Below are 14,450 nucleotides of genomic sequence, written 5' to 3' on the forward strand. Positions count from 1 at the left end.
CTCCGGGAGTCGCGTTGGGATTCTGCAGAGTGCTGATAAATGCTTAGTTTTGCATATGATGATTGCATAAAAGTGGCGTGCTGATAGGAGAAGCAGGTTATAACTGGCCCAGTGTTTCAGAGAATGTTTTCCTTGCCACTGGCTTAGGAGTTTCCACCAATGTCACATTCATTTCGTCAACAACAAACTCTGGAGCACGTGTAAAGTGCGTGAGTACAATATGATGTGGGGTTTGTTTACCAAAGTGACTATCGACTTTCGCCTTTCTCGGATGGGTGCTTCCTGGTTTTCTCTAGAAAGGCTGCAGAGGAATTTCAAAGTCAGGCATTTAACTTTGCCTTCTCATATGGGGGCGCTAAGGGGAAACGGGGGAAACTAATAAAGTCAAAACTTTGAGTAGGCAAAGTTATCTTCTGCATTTTGAGTGCTGTTTGGTCACTAACGGATCACTAGTGGCTTGAAAGATACCACCATGGTATCTTTTGGTATCTTGAACTTGTGGTTTACAGTGGCAATTTTGTTTGGCTCGGAGCTCTTGGTTTTTGTTTTTACTTTAAAATGACTCTAGTGTGATTAAGGGGTGAATTTGGCCTTGTTCCCAAGTATGCCATTAAACTTTCACAGGAAAATGTTTTAATACAATAATTCCTGCTATTGACAATCTAGTTTTTGCTAAGGATGTCTCTTGCTAAAACAGCAAGATTAAATCAGTGAGTTTAAAATGCATTACTGAAATAACAGGGCTTTTTAGTTTAACTTTAAATGAAACTGCTTGCCAAAGGAGATTCTACAGCTGTTCTGCTTAGCAAAGGAGATAGAAGTGGAGGAGGAAGCAGGTTGCTTTCCAGGAATCAAACAATTGAATAGGACCTGCTGGGGGAGAAGCTTGAAGATGGTTGCTGAACAGGCATTGGTATTTTTTGCTTTCTGTTGCCTGAAAGACTCTTGTACATTTACTCTTTGCTTATGGCAATTAGTATAGTAGTTCTGCGTGGAATCAATGCATCTTCCTGTGAACATGTCAGAATTTCCACTGTTTCTTAGAGAGGTTCTTCTCATAAACCTAGAGTTAAGAAACAGATTTTTTTAATGATAGCAACAACAGGTTATATAGGATAGGTTTTTGCAGGTCCTACGTTAATTAGACCCTGTGACTTGCTTAGGCTTGCTTAGGTCGTCTTAGTTCTAAGATGGGAGATGTGAGTAATGGAGATAAGAAAGTATCCTCATTGCTGCTGTACAGTGTGGTTGGAAGGGTGGGAGTTGGAAGGTCATTCAGGCTATCTTGTCCCTTGCCTCCTCTTCCTTGCCCTGTCATATGGTGATGCTACCACTTGCCAAATAACTCCCTCTGTGTTTCTCCCTGCCTTATGGCCTTCACTCACTGCTGTTCCCACTGTTTGGTTTCAGGATCTGTGAATGCTTGTGAAAAGACCTCATTTATGTTTCTGCGGCAAGAGTTGCCTGTGAGATTGGCAAATATAATGAAAGAAATAAGTCTTCTTCCAGATAATCTTCTCAGGACACCATCAGTTCAATTGGTGCAAAGCTGGTAAGATTGCCTGTCTTGAGTCTGCAATTTCCATAGAGTTGTAGACTTTACCCGGAGTTAAAGCAAATACTTTTTTACTCTTCAGTGGAATCTTAAGGTAGTGGCAGCATTCCTCCTCCTTTGTTTGGATGTATCTGGGTTTATCCCCTGAATCCTGGACTGTACTACTTTTTGGTTTTGAAAAAAACAATCAGAACTGCACAGAAATACAAACACTATATTTCAGATTTGTGTTATTAAATCTGCAGGGATGTTATTTTATAATGTAATAAAAATATCTACTGTATGTTGATAGTTAGGGATTTATGTACATTACCTTTAATCCCTTCAATAACCCTGCCCAGTAGGCATGATTACCTCCATTTTATAGATGAGAAAACTGAGGCACCTACAGATTAAGTCCTTTGCCCAAGGCAGCACCAGTCGTGGTGGAGCTGGGAGTCAAACTCAGATTTGTTTGTTTCTACTGCCCCGTGCTGTGGTCAGATTAATAAAATGTATTAAAGGGTGTAAATATTTTTTATAAACTGAATTTATTTTAGTGAAGTATATTTTTATAAATCACAAAAGTTAAAATCTTTATTCTACCATTTAAAGACAATTAGAAGTTATTAGAATTGTGTAGAAACTATGATCTCTCCTTTAAAAATGACAGTAGAGGTATTAAAAGTGTGCACACATGTGTGGCCACCTGTGTACAGCCTTTCTTGTTAATGCTATTACAAGTGTTATTCTCTTAAGCACTATAGATTTCAAACAAAAGAGTTTGCCAGATTTCAGTCTTAAATGGAAAAAATTGAGCTGCAAGACATTTCCCAATTATGATTTGTGGAGATCCTAGCTTTCCTGTTGTAGGCATTATAGTTTTGGGAGAAGCTGATCTAATGTCACTTTTTTAAAATAAGTGAAAGAAGTATGACTGCTACATAAATGATAATTAGATGCCATGTAGTCCAAGAATGTAACAGTTAGAAATGTGGTTTAAGTAAGAGGAACTCTGATGGAAGGGGGACATACAATTTTCTATGGAGGCTTATTCCTGTTTTGTTTTGTTTTGAATTCATTAAAAATAGAATATGCTGCATTTTGAAATCTTATCTGTGCCTAACACATTGTAAGTGTTGTAAATTTGATGCCAAAAACTCGGCCTCTGTGCACTGGTGCCGAATCAAATCTTGAAGACAAGAGTTTTGGGAGAAGTAGGAAAGAATAGCTTATTGCTTTGCCAGGCAAAGCGGGACACAGCGGGCTCATGCCCTGAAAAACTGTGTCCCAACACAGGGAGATTTGGTGATTATAGCAGTGGTTCAAGGGCAGGGTTTGCTGATAAGGATGAGGGTGTGCAGGGCCTGCAGTCCTTTCATCTGGCCTCAGGTGGTCTCCTGATGAGCTTCCTGAGGTTATCAAACTGTGACCTTCTCTGGATTAAAGAATGCTAACATATTCCATTTGTTGGGGGTTTTAGTTCTGTAAAAAAGCTCAAAGATATTGTTATGTATCTCCCTTGAGGTGGAACCAGGACCTGCCCCAAGGCTGCACTGTTGTTTCTTGGCTGCTCCTGCCTTGTCTCTGCATCCCCTCCCTTCCCTGATTACCAACTGTTTGGACCTGCCCTTTGGAACTCAGGGAAGGTTGTGGAGGCTGGAGTCTATTCCCTACAAACAAGAAACAGGGGACATGGAAAGGCTTCCATGCCCAGGAGCCCCACAGGGTCCTGCTTGGTTTCAGTATCTCTTGAATAAAGAGCGTAATTGTTCTTGCCAATAAAGAGAAAAGTAAGTGTTAAGTCATAACAGTAGACATCAGAATCACTTGACTTTGGAATGTGTTGGCATGCAGTAAGGCATATTGCTTGTCAGAAACAACTTTCCAAACCAACATGTGGATTTACAGATTTTTAAAACACTTTCATTGCCCCTGGGTGCCTGCTAAGTTATGGCAGTTTTAGATCCAGCCAAAGCAGACCTTACACTACTGATGGTCATTGAATGGTAGGTGTTTTGGCTCTGGCGCTGCACTACCACTGTGCTCCTCAGCATGACCTTCAGAGAGTCATTTGGCTTCCCTCATTTTGCTCCTTTACCAGGTGATTTGCTCCCTTGAATTGTTTGGTAAATTAAAAACCTGCATTTTCATGACTTTTGTGTTTTTGTTCAGTTGTTTAAAAGAACCACGTGTTAGATTGTAAACTTTCAATAAACATCTGTTGACTGGACACAAACATCTAAAATTAAGTTTTTAAAGCAGAGGCATTTAAGTTAGACTCTTAGACCAAGGTAGGCTGGCATCCACATTTTACTGAGACTAAGACAAGTTAAGTCATTTGCCCAATATCATATGGCTATTGGTGACAGACTCAGTTCTCATAAGTCAGTATTTATACTGTAAGGTACAGTGGTAATTTTAAGAAATTTAAAAACTATCTTAGAGTATAGAACTTAAAAAAAAAAAGTAGGAAATCTTAAAATTCTTAAATCAAATTTAACCTAAGCTTTTAGGAGAAAACATGTACCTTCTTCTAATTATTGTCAGGCACTTTGCTTGAATGTGAATGGGTATAAAAATCCTACTTCAACCATAATTTGTTAAAAATTAATTAAAAATTAAGAAATGTTAAAAATGCCTTTTGAACATTTTCACAATATTAAAGTTTCAAAATGTAAAAGAACAGCTTTACTAGGGGTTGATTTGCATTTTAGGTATATCCAGAGTCTTCAGGAGCTTCTTGATTTTAAGGACAAAAGTGCTGAAGATGCTAAAACTATTTATGAGTAAGTACACAGTTTTGACCCTATTCTGAACACAATTTTTATACTGTTTGAACATCATATAAAAAATGTAAAGGTATTGAGCTTATACCTGCTGTTGGGTCACTTTAGGAAAATTGATTAACTTTTAGTTTCCCACTACTCTAGAACATATGGTGGTATATGTGTCTATAGCAGCCCATACAGGCCAATCAGGTAACATAAGTTCGTAAATTGGGCTGGGCATAAGAAAATCTTCATGTTCCTCTTAACTCTAGTGTAAAGAAAGATACAATTCAAATGGGATGACCAATATGGAAATGTAGATGTGGCCTCAGTACCACTTGGATGATAGGGGGCTGGTGAGGACTCTTGACCCTGAGAGTGTATGCTTCTAAAGGACAGCCATCTCAGCTCCGCTGATCATTGCTGAGCAGAAACACTGCCCAGATCATCTGATCTGTGTGTGTGTGTGTGTAAGAAAAACTGCAAGTCTAGTTTTTTTTAAAGTAAAATCTCTTAATTTTGAAAGATTGGAAACTAATTAAATTTTTAACAGACACTGAAGGCCTACAAAAACTTGTCTATGGGTCTCTAGTTTATGACCAGTGGTCTGTGAGACAGTGTAAGTAATGTGACCTGTTTAATAATCAACATACCAGGACTAATAAGCCCCATAGTCCCCTAAGGCAAGTTACCTGCTTATTCCAGTGAATGTTGCTCAGAACTTAAAGACTACCTCTTTTGTTGTCCTTCGAGTGCATTACACATTTTTTTTTTTTTTTTTTTTTTGCGGTATGCGGGCCTCTCACTGTTGTGGCCTCTCCCGTTGCGGAGCAACGGGCTCCGGACGCGCAGGCTCAGCGGCCATGGCTCACGGGCCCAGCCGCTCCACGGCATGTGGGATCTTCCCGGACCGGGGCACGAACCCGTGTCCCCTGCATCGGCAGGTGGACTCTCAACCACTGCGCCACCAGGGAAGCCCGCACATTTTTTATTTACTGTCTTTAAAGGTGATAGCAACATTTCACTTTTTAAACCTGATTTTGGTCTGAAAATAACATCAGGAATTTACTCTGTGTCTAGGTATGCAGCATAGTTTACACAGATGATGTCATTTAATCTTTAAAATAACTCTACTGAGGTAATACTATCTGTGCACAAAGAGGTTAAGTAACATAAGATAGCATTAAGGTCACAGAGATAGCAAATGGATTTGGACCCACTCAGTCTTACTTAAAAGTAAACATTATGCTGTAGAACCTTCTGGGAAAAGTTATTCAGAGCTGAATTTTAAAAACTAAGGTGAGCAGCCAGGCAGAATACTGCAGGTTTTGGTTTTGACAAGATAGAGAGACGTGAAATAAATGATTAAGGAGTGACTAGAAATGATGAGTTGATTGTTGTTTTTGAGGAGTTTTGTTGTTTGTATTTTGGATTAACAGTTTGGTTTTGAAACGAATTACAAGCTAGGAATTCCAAAAATGTTTTGAGTAGTGAGAGCATCATTGGAATAGGTTAATAGCATTCAAGATGATGACTTTGAATGAGAAAGCATTCATTCGGAAGTGTAAATTCTTACGGGTATATTACAAGATGGATTTTGTTACTTCATAACTAAGACTTCTTTCCTCTTTTATTTAGTTCTTTAAATTAACCATGCAATAATGTCTTCCGAATGATAGAAATGGGAAGACTGGATGGCTTGATGATTTTTCTTTGAACACAACATTTACCTTTTCTTCTCCCATTTTTTTTTAAACTCATTGGATGAATGGACTTAGAATTCTTTTCTACTTTTCTAAGTGGCCCTTTCTCTTTTTGAACCTGGGGAATAGTTCCAAAACAGACAGCCTTTATTGGCTCATTCATCTTCATTCCTTACAGAGCATGTGTTCCCTAGAAGCAAGTGCTCTGTCTTCCCTTATGCTGAATGTCCCTGGATCCATCCTCATAGCAAGTGCTCAGATAATCTTAGTTAATAATGGTTAAAGAAAACCCTTCACATTTGTAGGATTGTGTTTTGTGGCCGTGTTACTTTTAGGAGTTCCAAGAAAATAATTACATCTCACAAGTTCTATTTTGGAATTTCTTAACATCTCCATAGACGTGGTATATTTTATCATCTGAAATATATTTAAATAAGTGTAAGAAAACATGCACCGATGCTTCTTTTACTGAATTAGGGCTTCCTTGCCTAGTATTATTGAGTAAACTTAGATTTTAGTATCCCATTCACTTGCCAAAATATTTGGCTGTTTTAACAGACGGGTTTGTTTAGCTTTACAGATACTGTGATACGGATCAGGAACCGACACAATGACGTGATTCCCACGATGGCTCAGGGTGTGATTGAATACAAGGAGAGCTTCGGGGTGGATCCTGTCACCAGCCAGAACGTTCAGTACTTTTTGGATCGTTTCTACATGAGTCGCATTTCAATTAGAATGTTACTCAATCAGCACTGTAAGTGTCTGCAAGTCAAGAGAAGAAGCTAAATAAGATGTGTTGGTATATTTTAAATTTATTTAGAAAACTTCCTTTTAGGGAGAACATTTAATTTTACTTTTTCACGTATTAAGAAAAGCAAATAGACTGCCGTACAAAGGAGCTTTTTTTAAATTGAGTTTTTATGTTTAACATTATGTAAAATACTATGTTTATGTTTAAGGAAAATACTTGTTCTACTGTTTGCTACCCATTAGAGAAACAGTATTCAAATCTGGACAGGGGCATTAGGTATTTTAGCTTATTTTATTTGTTTTTTATTTTTTGATAGCTTTATTATTTGGTGGAAAAGGCAAAGGAAGCCTGTCTCATCGAAAACACATTGGAAGCATAAATCCAAACTGCAATGTGGTTGAAGTTATTAAAGGTAAGTACCTTTCTCCTTTCAGAAAAAATGAAAAAATCAAAATTGAGTATTATTTTTCTTGCTATTAAAATAATTATTTATATTATGAGATAAAATGTTAGGAGGGAACGTATGGGTTTGAATATAACTTTATAATGCTAACTGTGCACTATGAATAGGACGAATGTTTTGTTGATACAGTGTTTTGTTAGAGTGTGGTGATATTATGAGGCTATCTGTTGACTTCAAAATATTTCCTCCTCCCCTCTTTCTAATTCCCTATATTGGAGCCATAATTCGTAATAGTTTGGTTTGCATCTTTCCACACTTTTTTGTGTTGGTACCATCTATACTTGCACACATACATAACTGTTGGTCTTATATTGTTTGTTGTTTTTGGAAAATGGGGTACTTTGTGTATATTTTTCTACAAGTTTACAGACATTGTACCATGTGCAGTACATATGGATATACACCAGGTTATTGAATGGCTGTTACGGATGTATCAGAATGTATTAATCCATCTCCTATTGATGCCTATTTCGGTTGTTTTAAATTTTCTATCACCAACAGTACTGCAGTGGACATCCTTAGATATGTGCTGACTTTTGCTAGTATTTTAGAAGGCAAGATTCCTAGAATCAAAAATATTTAAAGTGCATTTCAAATTTTGATACCTCCAAAAACGTATCAATGAATGAGAGTGGCTATTCCCTAAACCCTTACAACTCTAAATTTTTGTTATCTGTATTGTAAATAGTTTCTTCAGCCTTCTGGTTTTCTTTTTACTTTGTTTATGGTGTCTTTTCCCATACAGATATTTTAATTTTTTGTGATCATATCTGTCATTTTTTCCTTTCTGGCCTTTAGGCTTTGTCATGTCGTACTTAAAAAAGACCTTCCCCAAACTAAGATTATTAAAGTATATTTTTTTCTATAGAAAGTTTTAAAATTTCTTTTGTCTATATACTATTGCCATCTTAATGCATGAAACAGAAGTAAATTTATTTAATGACTTTTTTGTTTTGATTCACACTAGATGGCTATGAAAATGCTAGGCGTCTGTGTGATTTGTATTATATTAACTCTCCCGAACTAGAACTTGAAGAACTAAATGGTAAGCCTGATGCCTTTTCCTTAATGATTAGTGTTATGATTACCAGAGAAGGAATGATAAGAATTTAGATTTGTTTTAATTAAAAGAACTTTTCATCAACTTCTTCATTGGATATGAAAACTGAGGGAGAGCAAATCATGTTAAAAATATATGTATTTATGTGTGTGTACATATATATATATTTTTTAATTTAGTTGGATCCTTTCTGAAAGACATTTTGGCTTTTTCTTCCCCGTTTTCCTTATTTTTAATTGATAATATTGATTCTTTGCTTATTTTTGATTTTCTGGTTAGTCATAGAAAAAAGTGATGCTGAGAAAATTACATCTGACTTTTATATGTACTTCAGTAATGTATGGTTTACCCTTTAAGATTTCTATTTCCTGAGTTGTAAACCATTTTTTATTGTTGAGGAAGTAAAAAGACTGGAGATGTAAAAGAGGAAAGAAGGATGCTCATCTATATGAGAATCTGATTATTTCTGATGGTCTTCTTTTCACCCTGACTAGTGCCTTTTGGACACAAAAGGTTTAGATGCCTTGGAAGGAGATTGATGAGTCTCCCTGTTTTTCCTTGAGGTAGGGTAGTTTGATAGAGGGACAAACATTTCCTAAGTTAAAATCACCCTTTAAGAAGAATGAAATTAAATAGGCTTTACTGAGTTGTATTCTGGACCTTAGAGTGGGAGGGCAGTGGAGGAAGTTGCCCCATTGAAAATAGAATTGCCTGGTTTTCTAAAGCCATATGGTACCATTCAGTAAATAAGAACCACAATGCACAAGTGATAGTTTGGGAACCTGAACTGCTGTGGGCAGTTTCCAGATGTACTGTCCATGTTTCCAAGGGACAGTATTCAGTGGGGAGTCCAGTTTATTGGCTGAATTAGAATTCTAAGGTATGGAGACTCTGCCCTCTACCCCCAGCTGGGCTCCTATTAAATGTTTGAATGTAGAATTAGTAGTCCTTGATAAATTGATGCTAGCTCAAAGTTTTTATTCAGATCTATATCCGTTGAAGTGCCTAAAATAAAACAAAACGTTCCACCTGGGTGAAACAATTAAAAAATGGCTTTTTAAAGAAATAATGTATTTATGTGGGTTGGACCAAGTAGACTTTAACACTTCTTTTTGGAAGGTAAAATTCCGACCTTAAGGCTGAGTGTCTTAAACAGACTCACCGTTGTAGACAAGAATGGGAAGATGGGTTGGTAGATCATTATGCAGGATTGCAAGAGTGAGTGCAGGACTGTTGTTGTCACAGTCAGTTATAAATTTGTGTGAGCATTGGGTTCAAACACTGATTCAGTGAAGAACTGGTGTGGCCCTTCTCCCCCAAATAGTACTATCCTCCACAGTAAATGTTTTCTTTTCATCACTACACAATATATTCTTTAAAATGCTCTAAGCACATCTCTCTGTACTTTCATATTTTTCTCTTCTGCTCTGTAGCAAAATCACCAGGACAGCCAATACAAGTGGTTTATGTACCATCCCATCTCTATCACATGGTGTTTGAACTTTTCAAGGTTTGTAAAATAGTATTACGTCACCTTTATCAGTCCTTTTCTAAGGTTAGGAATCTGCTTTGAAAGTTTAAATACTGTACCGCATTTTCCTCAGTTTCATTAAAAGATACCCTTTCATGTTCGGTGTCATGTCACATCACTGGAGATCAGCTGTTTGTCAACACTCACGGGCCCCTCAGTTTAGTGGTAAGCTCAGACCTGGGACTCAGAAAGACCTGGATTTGAATTCCAATTCTGCCACGTAATATGTGTGTGACCTTGGGCAAGTCACTCAACCTTTCTGAGCCTCAGTTTACTCCTCTGTAAAACAAGGATAATACTATCTAGGTTACTATGAAGAGAATAACATACTAAATTCTAATACAATGGCAGCACACTATAGGTGCTCAATAAAGTTTTATTTATATTTTTACAAAACAAAATATTTAGAAGAATGATTCTCAACTTTCACCTCTAAAGGACCTGTCCCACTGTTATATGCATTTTTTTTGAGAAAGTCATTTATATTGATTTACAGGGCTTCTCCTGTTATTTTTGCTCTTTACAGCAAAATTTGAAAACTAAATACAATTATGCTAATAATATTGAGAGTACGTTTTTTCTCATCAACACACCAATGACACTTGCTGGTAGACAGGAAAGTGAATGATGAGGAGTGGTACGGGTCCATGTGGCTGAAAATTACACCCCAGATCAAGCCTGTAGTCTCTCTCAGTGTGGTTACCATGTCTTCAGCCAAGAGCCTGTGGAAGAGAGAAGAGGTGGCTTTCAGCCTGATCATGAAAAAGAAAAATACAGTGAAACAGAAAAACTGGTTGACTGTCTTAGAATAGCGAAGATTGAAGAATGTTCTTGGTTCTAAGACAGCAAGAACGTATCGAATATCTTACAAAAATCTTTCTACCAAAGTGGTTAAATGAATAAACAATTGGCACTTCAAGGATTAACTTTTTTCCTTGAAATTGCAGTCACATAAAGATCTTGTTCCCCATGATGCTTTATAAAAGAAATATTACCATATTATGTAACAGATTTTATATTATGTCAGTGATAATGGCTTCTGTCTGAAACCTGATCTTAAATGGCCTTTGGTAGAGATGACAGAATCTCCTCCTCAGGGGACTCAATCCTGATTGGTGCTCCAGGGCCACACACTCTTATTTCCAAGTTCAGTCCTGTCTTTTGCCTTTTAAACTGTATCTAGTCTTAGCAGTTCCTACTCCAATGCTACATGTCATCACGTAGTGCTTATGATATGTTGGCACTGTGTACCCTGTATCCTCTAGAAATTGGTCAAAACAGTTTTACAGTGTAAATACCCCAGTTTCAAACTAGTGGTAACTTGGATTCATTTCTACATCATAATAAGACTTGCTATTAATACTAAATGAAAAAATTGTTTTTTCTTAAAGCAATTTATGACAATTTAAATAGTTCTTTAAAATGGAGATGAAACTGTTTTCAAAAAACGAGGTTTGCCCATTACCAAATTATAAAAATATTTGGATAGAATTTTCTGCTTTCATGTAAAACTAGTTAAAAGTGTCGAGAAGTCTGGTTTTGGAAAATATGCAGAATTTAGTTGGGGTCTTTAAATCTAAATATCTACCAAGTCCTTCAAAACTGACTATTTTTTTAAAGTAATTCTTTAAATATGGTTATAAGAATTATGATTCTCTGGCATATTTCCACTGAATTAAATTTTTAGAAAAATTTCAAGTAGTGCATATGTACTTGAAAATTGTAATTAGTTTCTCTCTTTAAAGTTGCATTTTTAATGTAACCCTTATGTATTTCAGAATGCAATGAGAGCAACAATGGAGCATCATGCCAACAAAGGTGTTTACCCGCCTATTCAAGTCCATGTCACGCTGGGTAATGAGGATTTGACTGTGAAGGTAAATGCTGTTCTTTGTTTATTTTTTTAAATTGATGTACAGGCATGCACATATTTTCTAGAAGACAATTTATTCTTAGGAGAAAGAAATTCTGTAACTAATTGATAATAAGCACATTACTTCATTTATCTGGCAGGTTATGGAATATTCCCTTGAGTCTATTTCTGTTCTGGTCCTTCATCCAGATGATTCAAGTTAAAGTAAATCCTGGAGACAGACAGCTTAGCAGGATCATGAATGTCCACTTTGGTATCTACTTTGATAAGTAAAATCTAAAATATTTGGGTATTTGTAGTGTTATGTAGATAGTACATAATTTTTCATTTTTAAACAATGCTTTTTAATCTACTTTTGTTTCATTTGATTTTCATAGCAAATTTTAGTTAGGAGCAAAGGTAATTTTATTCTCAATTTTACAGATATGAAACTAGACACAGTGATTAGTTCATTATTAGATGGCCAATAAATGACACAGGACATGAAATCAGTCTTTTGACCCGAGTGCCAGGCCTTCTCTACTACATTTTTCAGATAGTCCAGTTTCTTAGAGTATGATGATGTTTCTCTCTTTAAAATAGTCATTTTAAATTTTGTATTAAATTAATAAATGAAGAGCATATAAAAATCATATATGTCAGGTCCTTGCCGTTTGTAGGTCACTACTCAGAGATAGTCTTTTAGTTGTTTCTTCTGGTATTTAGCTAGTTTAAAGTAGTATTCTAATATTGCTGTTTCTGAAATTAGAAAATTTTAAATAGCTAACATCAGCTTTCAGTTATGGTAGCTGAGAAGTTAGCTCTCTTAGAGCATCTCCCCTCTTTCTCCTCCCCCAGCCTCAATTGCCATTTTCCTAGCATTTAAGTTCATACATGGAATTATAGACTAAAAATAATCATCTTGCAGAACTTTTGAAGGCATCTACTGTTCCTTTTTTTTCTTAAGTATACAATTCAGTGGTTTTTAGTATATTCATAAGGTTGTACAACCATACCACTGTCGAATTTCAGAACATTTTCATCACTCCCAAGAAAATACTCAGTGTTCATGAGCAGTCACTCCCCATTCCTCCTCTCCCCAGCCTTTAGCAACCACTAATCCACTTTCTGTGTATGGATTTCCCTGTTTTGGACATCTCATAAAAATGCAGTCATACGATACGTGGTCTTTTGTGACTGACTTCTTTCACTTAGTATATTATAGCATGTAGCCATTCCTTTGTATGGCTGAATAATATTATGTGGAATGGGTATAAACATATTTTGCTTATTCATTCATCAGTTCATGGACATTTGGGTTGTTTTCATTTTTTGGTTTTTGTGAATAATGCTGCCATTTGTGTACAAGTCTTCGTGTAAACATTGGTTTTCAGTTCTCTTATGAATATACATACGAGTTGAATTGCTTATAGGTAACTCTGTTTAACTTTTGAGGAATGCCAAACTCCTTTCCAAAGTGACTGTACCATTTTACATTTCCATCAGTAATGAATGAAAGTTCTGATTTTTCCATATCCTTGCCAACATTTGTTATTGTCAGTCTTTTTGATTATAGCCATTCTAATGGGTGTAAGTGATATATATCTTCTTTGAAAAAATGTCAGTTAAGATCCTTTGCTCAGTTTTTAAGTGGGTTGTCTTTTTATTGTTGAGCTCTATTTATTTGTTTTCTATCGTAGATACTAGTCTCTAATGAGATATATAGTTTGCCAATGTTCTCCCATCTGTGGCTTATCTTTTCACTTTCATCGTAGTGTTCTTTGGAACACAAAGGTTTTAATTTTGAAGAATTGCAGTTATTCTATTTTTTCTTTTATTGCTTGTGCTTTCCATGTCACATCTAAGAAGAAACCATTGCCTAATCCAAAATCACAAAAATTTATGCCTTTGTTTCTTTCTAAGAGTTTTATAGTTTTAGTTCTTATGTTTAGGTCTTTGATCTAATTTTGAGTTAATTTTTATAAATGGTTTGAGGTAGGGATCCAGTTTCATTCTTTTGCAGATAGATATCCAGTTGTCCCAGTACCATTTGTGAAAAGACTATTCTTTCTCCATTGAATTTTCATGTCATCCTGGTCAAAAATCAATTGCTTGTAAATGTATAGGTTTATTTCTGGATTCTCAATTCTATTCCATTGGTCTATATATCTCTCCTTAAGCACATTTTGATTATTATTGTTTTGTTGTAAGTTTTGAAATTGGCAAATGTGAGTCTTCAAACTTTGTTCTTCCCTTTCAAGGTTGTTTTGACTATTATGGGTTCAGTGCATTTTCATAAGAATTTTAGTATCAGCATGTCGATTTCTGCAAGAAACACCAGCTTGAATTTTTATGGGGATCAAGTTCAATGTTTTAGATCAATTAAGTCTTCCAGTTCATGAACAACAGGATGTCTTTGCACTTATTTAGATCTCTTTAATTTCTTTCATCAGTGTTTTATGATTTTCAGTGTACAAGTCTAACACTTATTTTGTTAAGTTTATTCTTAATTATTTTATTCTTTTGGGGGCTATTGTAAATGGAATTGTTTTCTTTCATTTTTGGATTGTACATTGCCAGTGTATAGGAATATAGTTGATTTTTGTGTACTGATCTTGTATCCTGCAACCTTGCCAAACTCATTTATTAGTTTTCATAATTTTTTTGTGAACTCCTTAGGATTTTCTATACACAAGATCATGTCATCTGTAAATAGAAATAATTTTACTTCTTCCTTTCCAATCTGTTTTTTTTCATTGCCTAATTGTGTGGCTAGAACCTC

The 14,450-nt window shown here is 35.8% G+C and overlaps 1 protein-coding gene across 4 annotated transcripts in view; it reads left to right on the top strand.

The window, feature by feature from the left end:
- PDK1 (pyruvate dehydrogenase kinase 1) overlaps positions 1-14,450 on the top strand; it is a 34,174-nt gene that overhangs the window by 856 nt on the left and 18,868 nt on the right. For 3 of the 4 annotated variants that reach the window (XR_004482056.2, XM_033423583.2, XM_004267311.4), the window contains exons 2-8: positions 1,411-1,552; positions 4,252-4,323; positions 6,581-6,765; positions 7,079-7,174; positions 8,193-8,270; positions 9,719-9,795; positions 11,595-11,693. Coding sequence is in view for 3 of the 4 variants with exons in the window: in XM_033423583.2 (XP_033279474.1) it covers positions 1,411-1,552; positions 4,252-4,323; positions 6,581-6,765; positions 7,079-7,174; positions 8,193-8,270; positions 9,719-9,795; positions 11,595-11,693 (749 nt within the window). In the remaining variant the exon portion in view is untranslated. Of the gene's footprint in view, positions 1-77; positions 206-1,410; positions 1,553-4,251; positions 4,324-6,580; positions 6,766-7,078; positions 7,175-8,192; positions 8,271-9,718; positions 9,796-11,594; positions 11,694-14,450 lie in introns of those variants that run through there. The other variant, XM_049712279.1, reaches the window with a different exon arrangement.

The sequence above is a fragment of the Orcinus orca genome, chromosome 7 (genome assembly GCF_937001465.1).
Source record: "Orcinus orca chromosome 7, mOrcOrc1.1, whole genome shotgun sequence".
In the NCBI taxonomy this organism is placed as follows: Eukaryota; Metazoa; Chordata; class Mammalia; order Artiodactyla; family Delphinidae; genus Orcinus; species Orcinus orca.